Below are 13,568 nucleotides of genomic sequence, written 5' to 3' on the forward strand. Positions count from 1 at the left end.
TTGAAGTTTCTCTGTGTTGTATTCGGTGTTTTCCAAATCATTCTTTAATATATTATATTTTGTAACTTATTTAAAATAATAAAAGAAAGAATTAACAGAAAAAAGTCATCATAATCTTTAATATTCTGTTTATTGATGTCAGTAAATTTATTAAAGAGGAAGAAGAAAGATTTCCCAGAGCAATGGACTACCAGATGTTTTCCAACATTGAGATTTCAAAATGAGAAGTTTATAATTAGAACGAGAGAAAAGAGAGAAAAGAACTGGCCTCAGGTGAATATCTTTCAGAATTAATGTGATTCACTAGAATATTTGTTCTCAAACTCTGTCGTAACATTTAAATTTTTAGTTCTTTGACACATAGGCAAAGAATGCATGACATTCTAAGAGTCTGATCAAATCTAAACCTACTTGTTGTTTGGCCAAACAAAAATTCACTTAAGAAACGTTGGATAAGTAAACAATTATTTCTAAAGATGTAATATGCATAACCTTAATTTCAATTGCGTGGGCAAGAAAACCTTGCTTATTATTTTTGAATGACCTTACTCAGGCTTACTATGGGACAGGACGAGCAACTGCCCCCCCCCACCCAGACCCCAGTTTACCCACCCCCGCTGAAATTTAGTTTCTTCAAAATTTTGTCAAGACTATGATAAGCCTACAGAATTCAAGCATACACAGAAACGGGTCAGTTTTCTTTAGCAGGCTATATCTTGGCCTTTATGGTACTGTATGGCTAATTTTTCAGTTTTCACTGTCATTTTCGCTTGATTTGGGAAAATTGACTTCAACTTTGCCCCCCCCCAGGGGCGGATCGAGGGGGCCGGAGGGACCTCCCAAGATTTTCCTGGCACCGTCATTCCTTGTTTTCTTTTCTATTACTCTTTTATTAGAATAAATTTGTCAATTTGGTCAATTATTGGCACCTTTGTCACATTGGGCTCCCCCCAAAATCTTGCTCATTGGCGCCCTTGTCACATTGGTCCTCCCCCAAGATGTTGCTCTAGATCCGTCCTCCCTCCCCCCAAGGATTGTAAAAAAATTACGCCACTAACCTTGTTCCTTAATAGAACCGCCCAGCCACAGTTAGAGATCATCCGAAATTACTAAAACAATAAAGGGCATCCTTAAGCGGCTGCGGCAACCAACGTCGCTAAATATTCATTTTAGAAAGCTATTATTTCTTGAAGTGCAGTCTTCAGGCTCAGGAGCACAGTTGAGCAGAAAATAATACTTTCTTAATGGATGAGGCACACCTTGCTTAGGGATGACTTAAAATTACTTAAAAAGTTCGTTAGAGGCGACAGATGGACCCATTAAATTCCTAATTACTCGGAAATAGAGATGATGATAGCACAACAGCACAACAACATAGTAGTTAATGACTTTGTTTGCACGTCAGATTCCAGACAATTCATTTGGACCAGAAAAATTACCTTTTATTTGCACGTATAATTGAGTTGACCAACAAAACCAAAACACGTCAGCACAGAGAGGAAATTCCCCATACGTGGGCAGGAAGGATTCCCTACAGACATTACAAAATTCTGGTCTCAAAATGTGCCTTTTTGGTAATTCACATATTCTCACTGATAAAAAGTCATCTGATACCTGAGGCAGTTTAAGGGAGGGACAGGGCCACTTGCCCCAGGCGCAGACATTTTTGGGGGTAACATTTCCTATAAACAATCTAACGTTTATAATCATTTTGCTATTTTTAAAATTTAATTTTTATCAAAATAAAGTAGAGGGCGCAGTTGGCAGTAAGTATAAAGAAATTAAATCCGAAATTTTAATTTTCCCATCTTTTCCCACGGTCGTATCCGGTGGGGTGGGGTTACAAAAGAACTTTTTTCTTGGGGGGGGGGGTAAAAAAAAAAAAACCCCTAACCCCTCCTTGATACGGTCTTGTCTTTTCTCATATAAAGTAAGAAAAATCAGATTTAGATAAATAAAAAACTGTGTTAATAAATGACAATTTTCTTAGAACTTGGCCTGAAAATTTCTGCGAGACAGGGAGAGGGAGGCTCTAATCAATATTTTGCCCCTGGCGCAAGAAAGGCTAGCGACGCCACTATCTGACACCCCTCCCCCTAAAAATTAGCCCGTGTGCACTGATGACCAAAAGCATAGAAAGAACAGCCACAACTTACCGATAAAATCAAAGGCTTGCTCAAAGAATTGCCTCAAATTTTGATGTCCAGAATCAGCAGCAGGCAAGGTCAGGTACTTAACGCCAGTAACCTTATGATGATCAGGAATGTCTGTCGTAACATTAATAACGCGTGTAATTCCAAGCATGGACAAGCTTTGTATGTCTGCAGCATCTCTGCCATTACCAAGGTAGACACATGGGAGAATCATTGTAGCAGGGAAATTATTCAGGTCTTCCCGGCTTGGAGTCGGGGAAGGTGATTTGCAGTTACAAGTAGCTGAACAATGGACTAAGCAGATAGGTGGCGATGACACGACATTGATACATAAGTTTTTGTACTGCTTTTGGAATTCACGAAGACCTCCTATGAATAAATTGAAAAGAGTATTATAATATATTTATTTGTAATTACTAAGGCAAAATAAATCTGTACGGGATGTAACTACAAAGGAAAGGTCCTTATTGAAATGAAAAATATTAAGATAATACGAAAAATAAGTGTAAAACGGATATAAATATTTTGCTTTTTTAGGTTACCAATTTAATTTTATATATTGTAAGCAGACACGTGCGCATGATTTTATTTTGTGGAGCATTTTATGGAGGCACCGCTTCCAGGAAAGTGCCCTAACACGTAACATATAAGAAATTATGGCGACACTCGGAAGTTGCTTAAGACCTAACTGAAATTTTTATTACATTATTATTGTATACAAATTATAAAGACCGTATCCATGGTTATTTTGATTGTACGGGGAGCGAAAACTCGTACAGTACAACTATGATAAATCCCGATTTTTAGCAAAAATATTTCTTTTTTATCATAATTAACAAGAGCTTATACAAAATCTTGAATTAGTAATTCGAAAAAAAGGCAGGATATCCTAAAGTGAAATAAGTTTGAAACATTTATCTAGAAAATTGCTTTTCATGCCTATATTGAATATCTGCTCCATAAAAGAATACTAAGCCTTGCACTCCCGTCTACAGGTTTAGTCTGAACTTCTGTATCACTCGAGATTTTGCAGTCACCCGGTCTTTCTTACTGAAGTAGCTTATTACTTTTAATGTTTTAATTCCCCTTAAAAGCATTTACAAAATAAAAGTAAACTTTTTGTTTTGTAGATTTATACGAGAATTTGCGAGCATGAAGGAGACATATTAAATGAGAAATTCAGAAGCATTCAAGCATATCTTGTCATTTTGAAGCCTGACGAGATACTTTACAAAACTCCCAAGCTTTCATAATCTCCACATTGAAGCATAATTATTATTATTATTTATTGGAAAACCCGTCATACAAAAAAGGAAAAGACGGAGCAATAAGCAAAAAAAAAGCAATACAAATAAACTTAGGAGTTATACATGGTGTTTTTAGTGACGAAAGCTGGAGCTAAGGTCTAAATCAGCTCTTAGAACAAATTACACAAAATGAGAAAGAAAAACTCAATTATACACTGCTCTGCAGGTACGCGACATGTTTCGTTTTTTAGGCTCCTAAATCCTAAACAAACATAAATAATATGAACATCATTGCATCAAGCCGCAAGTGGTAAAAAAAAATTACCCAAATAATCATCAGTGAATTAAAAAAGATATACAGTAGATAATCATATCAACTAGCGTAAATATGACTAGAAACGGTAAAAACAATTAAACGACACTTTCGCCCGCTGGTCTTGAACTCGGATCACTCTCAACAAATGATTCATTTACTCCGATATACTCGTACATAAATAACAGAAACAAGGAAATAATTCAATCACGGATCCTTTCACAACTCTACTTAAAGCAATATGCTTAAAAGAACCGATAATTAATAAACAATTATATTATTAGTAGTACACGCAATATATTATAAAAAAAAAAATTGACACCAAAATTGAGAATAACCAGCGTCACTTAAATTGGACTCATACCAAAAGAGAATAAATCATCAGTCAGTTTAAAAACTGCAACAATTACACTGAGCGCGAAAACAAACACTTAAAAAAAAAACAAAAAAAAACAAAAAAACATCTTAACTACTCGGCCAGTACTGACGACCAGGGATGTTCAACTTCATTAAACGGGAATTATAAGCCCGAATTTGCTTTTCCACAGCTATAATGGGGTAAGCAATGCTGAATTTTCTAATTAGATAAGAATTGCGCGTCCAAGAGGGAAAAGGTAAAAAACATTTCGCAAACCTGGAGAAGACTGAACGAATTTTTGACTGGTAAGAATTTGTGAGCATTTTCCAAAACGGCGATACGTACAGATAATTGGGCAGAGCGAAAGAGTTAAACAGTTTCGAAAGAAGATGGGAGCTGAACCGTAACTTATTAGTTACAAAAGAAGCATATGATAACCCAACTATACGCTCAATGTGAGCAATTAATAATTGTCGCGTGTGCATTATTGACAAATCAACGGAAAGACTAAGGTAGGTAATATTACCTACCGGCATAATCCTTCTATCTCCGATAGAAATATTCCCAGGTGACAATTGATTCCTACAACTTTAGCTGAGGAATGCTACCTTAGACTTTTCAGCATTGAGCTTAACACATAGTTTTGCATAATCAGATTGTAGCATTGTGAAAATATCGTTAATGCGTTGGATAGTGCGGATCAAATTTAGAATGTCGTCTGCATAACATGCGAGAGATAAATCAGGACCAGCAAAGATGAAAGATGTGGGAACAGCTGACTGTGCATCAAGAACTCCATTATTGAAGATTGAAGGGGTAGAAACAGCACCTTGATGAGTACCTTTTTCGACATTGACAAAAATATTAGGGGTTGGTGCGTAGACGTAAGTGCCGTCAATTTTAGTTAATAGGTGAAATATCAAGCGAACTTTAAGGAAATAATAGATGTCTCGGAGAGCTCTGCTATATGAAGGGCTCACTCATTCCACGTTTCGCTGCATGGATTAGCATAACAGCGTGAATGAGAGTCGAACGTTTTACGAACATCAGGCCCAGCGAACACGAGAGTTTCACCAGATGCATCAGCATTGATGAATGCGTTCGCGACAACTGACAAAGCGTGGGCACAACCGAGACGTGGCTGGAATCCAAATTGGTAAGGTGGAACATAGCATTTCGGGTTCAGATGGTCAATGAACAGAAGTTCAAAAAGCTTACAGAAGACCGGCAAAGATGAATGATGTGGGAACAGCTGACTGTGCATCAAGAACTCCATTATTGAAGAGTGAAGGGGAAGAAGAAGCACCTTGACGAGTACCTTTTTCGAAATTGACAAAAATATTAGTGGTTGGTGCGTACACGTAAGTGCCGTCAACTTTAGCTAATGGGTGAAGTATTAGGCGAACTTTAAGACGATAATACATGTCTCGAAGGGCTCTGATATATGAGGGGCTCACTCCACGTTTTCCTGCATGGAGTAGCATAGCAAAGTGAATTAGAGTCGAACGCTTTACGAACATCATGCCCAGCCAACACGAGAGTTTCACCTGATGCATCAGCATCGATCAATGCGTTCGCGACAACCAACAAAGCGTGGGCACAACCGAGACGTGGCTAGAATCCAAATTGGTAAGGTGGAACATCGCGTTTCGCGTTCAGATGGTCAATGAACAAAAGTTCAAAAAGCTTACATAAGGTAGTAGCCACTGTTATAGGGCGGAAGGACGAGCACTGGGTAGCGAGTTTACCTTTCTTTGGAATTGGAGTGAGATCTCCGATTGAGAAAGAAGATGGTACAACTCCTTGGGTAACAATCATCTGCATCAAAAGCGCAATATGGTTTACCAGCAGCTCGCTTCAATGCAGAATATGAACAGCACTTATTTCATCGATGTTTGGAGATTTTTTACGCCTTAGGCATTGGATTTGTCGCAGAAAAGAATCCACCAAACTAATAAAATTTTTGGTTGGACAACTACACAGAAATTGATGAAGCTTGTCTTAATTTTCTGACTGTAGGGCGGCATCAGGCGGGAATATTTCAGAAGAGAAGTCCGAATTCCACTTGGAATCAGAAATAACTTGAGCAGATAGCCGGGCGCTAGGAGGATATCTTGATACATTTCTCCAGAAGGAAGGTTGGAACAGGGAAGCTTGCTGGGATGTCTCTTCAACTATCTGGTTCATGTGGATAGAAAGTTCTCTTGCAAACTTTCTTTTGGTAGAAAGACGAATGTCAGAAACCCAGCCAGAGCAAGGACGGTCACACTAGAGCCACAAATGGTACCAAAATTTGGATTTTTTCCAAGCTTCAACTAGGCTCTGATTGCTGGGCCAGTGCTTTGTGACACCCCAACGTATACGTTTAAGAGGTATACTGGCTTTTTCTGCGCATAGCAGAGCATGGCAAATTTGTGCAAGATAGATATCTAGCAACACCCGTATGTCATTTGCATCAACTTGGGGATTATCCTTGAGCACCTGGAACGGAACATGAATTTTATGTATGACACAATTAGTAACTGCAGCAAAAAGATCATCTTGGATGTTTTCCCAATCCCTGTAAAATTGGGCGTGGAGTTGATGGGGTTGTTTGGTGGGAGTAGACTGAGCAGAGGGACAATATATAAATGCAGATATTGGATGGTGGTCTGATAGTAGGAACTCAGTAACAACGTGAACAGTTGATACTTGGAGATTTATAGAAGAAACTGCATGGTCAAGGTTCGACACGTGACAATGGTGTGTGTAAGTGTAATCAAGATCTTTCGGCAATATCCTAAGCCAATCGTCAAAAATATCAGACAAAATAGAAGTACGCATATATGATATATGCGTACGCATATATGATATATGCGTAACTGTTCATATAATGAACAGTTATACAATATGCAACAGTTATACAATATGCTACTTCTTTTGAATCGACAAAAATGTATGCCATAGCAACCAAAATATCGCCTCGTTAATGCGATAAGCGAGCAAATGAAAAAAACACAAGCAAAACTATTACCAAGGCCGTGCCCAGGATTTTTCAGAGGAGGGAAGGGTACTAACAAGTTTTTGGCTAGAAGGGAGGAGGGTTAAAGAGTTTTTACATACATTTTTACGACCAACAAATGATACGTAATAACGGATATGTAATGTATAACGTACAAAGGAAAAGATCCGTACGGTTCATGACCTTGGGAGAAGCAACACCAAAACTATTATTCCTCAGTCCGGTAAAATTTGAATTTTTGTAGTAGTGCCTAATTACATGTGCCTTATGGGGCAATATACTATAATAAAGGAGTAAAGTGAAGCCGCAAGAAAAAAGTATGTTTTAGGATTCTCATTTCGAGAGGGCGCTGACTTCCTACCACCTTGTGTACATTTTGGAACACCGCGAGTGCCAAACAGTTCCACCACGCTTAGCACAGTCCCCAGAACACTTGACACACTCCCCAAAACGCTTGGCACAGTTCCGCCACGCTCATCACGAGCCAAGCGGTGTACATTTTTTTAGAGAGACCGATCCCACGCTCTATTTCCTAGCACAATTGATTCTATCTAGTCTGTACCCATTTATATATATAACCCACAGCATGACCATAGTAATCCTATGCAGTAGGAATATCTTTTTTTTTCATTACTGGCTAAATGATTCTTAAATCTCCCAGGTTGTTGCTGTTTTTTTTTTTTTTTTTTTTTTTTTTTTTTTTAACATAACACGAAAGACCCCAAACATCCTATTGGATAAAACGGTACTGGTGCATTATGCGGGCACCAAGAAAAGTCAAGTCTGGTTAATGCTAATGAAATAAAATAAGATGACTCGCTATTTTCTCTAAAACTAGTTTTTAATTATTGATTACTATGGGCCGTGGTGTGTTCTGTACTAGGTTGCAGCTACGGAAGCAACCATGATTAAACTGAAGTAGTGTATGACAGCTATTTTCTGGCTGTTTTTACTGTTCCTGTAAAATGAACTGATGACAAAGAATTGGATCATTCATAATTTTACGCGGTAGTTTCGCATTATCAGGGCCTCTAAAAAGTCAATTTTGGTTGATGCTAATGAAATAAAATAAAATAGGATGACTATATAATAGTTTAGAAACAAATTTGGGCTATATATTTGCACATTGGGGGGGGGGATAAAGCATAGCATATATTAAATACGTAACCTAACCTAAACTAGGTACCTCCCCCCCCCCCTTAAACCCAATAAAACAATCGTTTAAACATTTTAGCTCAGTGAGAAACAACGCATTGTAGTCATTTGTGTATAACGTTCTCTTGCAAATTGCCTATTTGACAGGTTTTATGACTGGTTTCTTTGATACAGTTTACAACTGTGGGCCTGGATAATACACCTGTACCGATAAAACCATTGACTGATACATAGGCACTTACACATCTAATTACATATAATCTTTTGATAGCAAGCATTAGCTAGAGTAGTGTAGTTGAATCTATTGAAACTATTCGGACGAATTGTCAGCGAAATAGACCACAATTGATAGAACGGCACTAATGAACGAGAGCAACTATACAGCATAGTAAAATCAAAGTATAAAGCGCTGCACATTTTACGGGCCATTTACAAAATTAAAAGACTTAATCTTTGCATGGCAAACATGCACATTTCACTCTCAAGTCCAGCAAAGAGTATTTTTCTCTGAATTTATCGATTTCATTTATTTTACCAGCATTGTTTATTCCGGATATGGGCGCAGAAACTTATTACGAGTGGGAAAATGGTTTAGGAGAGTACGACCAGCATGGAAAAATTAAACAAAATTATAGAGAATATTTTGATATTTTGCAGAAGCACCCCCATTCGTATGTGTCAGATTTATCCAAGGTAGATTTATTCTTGATCCTCGCCAAACATGAAGTTCGCAATCACAATGCGTTTTTCGTAGTAAATTGCAACAATCCTGCCATCGTCATGAAATTTATCGCAAGCACTGCAAATTCCCGCAAGCGATCGAAGCTAATTTTTAGCTTTCGTTGAAGTCGGCCTGCGAATACTGATTTCTCTGGAACACACGCTGCATTGGAGAGGTAGATTAAAATTGTTTGTATGATTTCAAATATGAATCGAATTTTAGTTCGGAATCGGTGAGAATCAAAATTATATTTTTCATGTGTTTTCTAGGGCCTTTTCCACATTATTATGTTTCCTTGCAGGGGCGTCGTTTGGGGTTGGGGGCAAGGCAGAGGGGCAGTTGGCCCCCCCATAATGCGGAGAAAAAATTGATTATATATCCCATCCCCCTTGACTATCCGGATATGGACCCCTCTTGCTCCCCCCATAAAATGCTAGAGATTCGCCCCTGTTTCCTTGCAACAACTTGGCATTGCTTCTTTCTTTTGAAAATGGGTTTGCATTATAGTGTCCGCTTTCTGTTTCATTAAACACCATTCAAAAATCTATTTTGACGCAGCGCCGCAGATGCATCTTAAAACAGCAAAATATCAGATTTGTTCTAACTTCACTTTTTTGGTTCCACAGATTCCATTTGTGCAGCCAGGAGGAAAAATATAAACTTTAAACTCTTCTGTTTTGAAACTTCAGAAATTCTTTTTTTGGTTTTGGCGGAAATATTTGGTGGTTTCGCAAATTGATAAAGCACCATTGATTGAAAATATGCTTTTTGGGGGCGAATCAATTAAGCTTCATAAACCTATTAGAAAATCAAGTTAAAACTGAAGACGGACGAGGAAGCAGTACAAAAGCTAAGGAATCGCTATATATTTCGAGCACTATACGAACTTCTTGAGCAGTAAGTATAATCAAAGGAATAACACCGGTCAATTATTACGGGTAACCACAGCTTTAACCCCGAGGGTCTTTCTCTGTTGATAAATCGAGCAGGTTAATTGCGTAAAATTATGAATGATCCAATTCTTTGCCATCAGTTCATTTTACAGGAAAAATAAAAACAGCCAGAAAATAGCTGTCATACATTACTTCAGTTTAATCATGGTTGCAGCCTTATGTGCAACTTAGTACAGAACAAACCACGGCCCATAGTAATCAATAATTAAAAACACGTTTTAGAGAAAAGAGCGAGTCAGAAAAAATCGCCATTTGCAGCTGATTCAGAAATGGTAACCGTTATCTCGATTAGTCTTAATAGTAAAATGTCAGTTTGAAAGCAAATTTAAGGGAATAGAAAATTGGCCTAAAACCCTCAAAATTGGCGTCGGATCGAAACAAAAAGTACATCATTGAAATTATCATGGCCGAACAGTCACCTGACTCAAACAGCAAGAAAAATGATTTTTTTTTTTGCGTGGGTAGCACTGATGTGTCCTGTTTTTTTCTCCGCTGCTAGTGAGGCACAAAAACATCATTGAGAACTCTAAGGGTTCATTAAAAACAAAACTTTATAGGAAAAACTAAGGATTTCCCATCAAGACTGGATTATTACCCCAGGAAAGTTAATCGAACAGGCATTAATCCCAAGCCCTCTTCCGAATTGAGTTCCCAACTTGTAATCAGCCTTAGCAATACATTATGTTTCAAATTCTTCAAACCAGACCCGTAAGCAGGAAGTGGAAGGCCTAGCCCGGCCTCACTTGCAGTCGGAGCATCAGGCAATATCCAACTAAAAATGTTCAGATTCCTACCATTACCTTATGGTTCACATATTTAATGGGCAATTAAACCTTTCTTTACACTTTGTCAAATTCACCCCTGCCGTTCAAAAAATATTGCGCACATGCCGGCCCCCTGTATACAGCCTTGGTAAGCGATGGTAAGCTATTCCTAATAGCTTGGTAAGCTATTCCTCACCTTCGTCAAGCAAAACCTAAAATGGCTCAACAATGGTTTAACGTCAATGTAGCCCCCCCCCCACACACATACAAAACAAAAAAAACTGGGATTTGTCCCCAAGTTCATAAAAAAATGACACGACTACTTTAAAGGTAAACATTTCTGAAACTTAGAAAACGGAAAAATTATGGCGATTATTGAGGCATTCAATCGAAGACAATTTAACACAGAACATTTTCATTATTCCCGAACCCCTTTAATAGGAAAGGGGAAAGAAGAAAGGGTGATAGAATGACTCACCACCGTAAAGAAGGGGAGAGATTAGTTATTTACATAGAAAGGTTTTCTAATTATTGGAGTAGCACAGATCTCATATCCAAGATGACTCATTTAGAGACAGGAGTATTATCTTTTGTTCAAAGACTAATTAATAGTTCTTAAAAGAGGATTGGATTTTCAGGATTTTTCCTTGAGTCATGCTAAAAATTAATGTGGGATCAAGGTGATTAGTTAACAGAAGGTTTTAGTTTATTACTGTAATTGGTTTTATTTTATTCTGACGAAAAACATTGGGGAAACCGTTAAAACCTTGTAATTTCGGGTAAAACATATACAAGCATTTTTTAGGGGGGGGGGGGAGATCTCGAAAAATATTGATGAGGAATTATGGTAATTAGTCAATAGACAATTTTTACTTTATTACTGTGGCGGTTTTTAGATCATTTCACCGGAATGCAGGTAAATTATAGGAAAAATAGTAGTCAATATTCAAGAGAATTGAAAATCAAATAATTTGGTTTTTTAGGTTTTGTGATGGCGTCAATTCACGAAAATCTAGGGGGGAGGAAGTATATTTTCAATTTTTAGGGGAGGGGGAAATTTGTCTTTTCAATTCTTTCAATGAAAATACAGAAAAAAAACATTTTCGACGAAAATACCCAAAAAGGGTATTTTTAAAAATCTAACGGGGAAGCGAAAAATCAAGGACGGAAATAGCCCCACAACTGACTGCAGTAAGCTTGTGTTGCAGTCTTCTTTTAAATTCTGCAACAAAATTTTCTTAAAACTACAGACGACAATAAAAGGCATATATAAAAAATTTGAATTTCGCAGGAAAGCAGATATAATTTAAGCTTCTTATGAGAACAATCCAGGCTATCCTTCGCCAAGACCTAGTATCTACAGTTTCCTTTTCTGTATTTAGAATACAGTTAAAAAATTTCTTTCAGCTTCATTACTATCTATAAAAGTATATATTAAAGCTATATTGTAAAGTTTCAAGTTTCATGGGAAAATTATAAATAAATAAGATTGTTGGTACAAAAACAAAACCCAGCTCTTTGGTCCTATTTATTCAGCTTTATTATAAAAGAGATTAGTATTAACTGAATACAGCTGAACTGGTAGGACCGAAAAGCAGTTTTTTTTTGTGCCAACAAACTTATTTTTCACTTTTAGCAATACATTCCAGCAAATCACTATTAACTGTGATACTCTGAAAAAATTAAAATTAAAAAAAGTACTATTGGTACTTTTGCAACTTTACTGGATTCAGGATTCTAAAGTAACCTGCACAAGGGCCGAAAACACGAGATATAGGGAATTTCAGTTTTCTAAGTTCCTGTGTTTTTTTTTCACCGTCTTTGTCACTCTTAGCTAGAACCTGATCTTGCTTTTGTTCCAGTCGAAATTGCTTTCATTCGTGAAAACCCCTCCTAAGGTGAGGAAAAAAATAATTCGCAAACAAGATAAAAACCAAATTTATTCCCCAATAAAAAGAAGGTTCCCTTTCAGGCCAAAATTCTATCAAGATAAACATATTGAATTTTACTGAGGCCGATAAGAACCATTCTCTGCAAATAGGAATCTGTTCTTTGTTCGTCTTCCCCTCTGGATGACTCACTACTGAATATAATCTGAAGTGCCTCTTGGAATAGACAGATTTTTTCCTGATAATGACACAACGTTAGGATTACTCACTAGGTGATGATGACTTGTATAATTACGAATAACGTTAATTCCAAGACATGTAGGCCTACACGAGCGATTTATCCACTGCTTTTATTTGATAGTTCTCTCATTAACTATGGAATCCCGCTGGTTGAGAGGGCCTGTTGTGGTGTCATCTAAGATATATGAAGCTTTTGGGACGGCTAACACATAATTTTCCGAAGGATTCAATATTTCCAATACAAGGGACACAAAACTTCAGTTCTTCTGGTTTTAAGAACATGGCCGCATCCAGGATTTTTTAGGAGGGGGGTGAAAAAAACACATAAAAATGTGTTTATACTCATTTTTATTACGTTTCTATGAGTCAGGCAAACATTTCCGAGAGGAGGGCTTCAAACCCCCTACCCCTGGATACGGCCTTGCTGAGGAACCAGAGTTCGTAACTAATTTACTACCAATGGAGTCAGACTTACTGAAAATTATGACTTTGGATTTGGAATATAACCTACTACACTTAGGAATCGGAATCGGTGAAAAAATAACTTACGATAGTAACTTTACAAGCTGTACTGTCTAAATGAATCTAACAAATAACCTTTCAAATAGGGATAAATCCATTTATTTAGACAGTAAAAAAAAGGTACAAAAGTCTAGATATTTCGATCATTTCTACTGAGGTATTATTTCGAAGTACTTCTACTGAAGACAATCGCTGCATATGTGATCGAAATATCTGGACTTTTGTACCTGTTTTTTTACTGTCTAACTAAAT

General features: G+C 37.3%; 1 protein-coding gene across 1 annotated transcript in view; it reads right to left on the reverse strand.

Moving 5' to 3' along the window:
• The window catches only part of LOC148954028 (dual specificity protein phosphatase 10-like), a 43,284-nt gene that overhangs the window by 14,432 nt on the left and 15,284 nt on the right, over window positions 1-13,568 (reverse strand). Inside the window, exon 3 of the mRNA XM_089085751.1 lies at window positions 2,157-2,522. Within this exon, the coding sequence (XP_088941877.1) occupies window positions 2,157-2,522 (366 nt within the window). The remainder of the gene's footprint in view (window positions 1-2,156; window positions 2,523-13,568) is intronic.

The sequence above is a fragment of the Artemia sp. Qi Xiang Cuo genome, chromosome 3 (assembly GCF_049724085.1).
Source record: "Artemia sp. Qi Xiang Cuo chromosome 3, ASM4972408v1, whole genome shotgun sequence".
NCBI lineage: Eukaryota > Metazoa > Arthropoda > Branchiopoda > Anostraca > Artemiidae > Artemia > Artemia sp. Qi Xiang Cuo.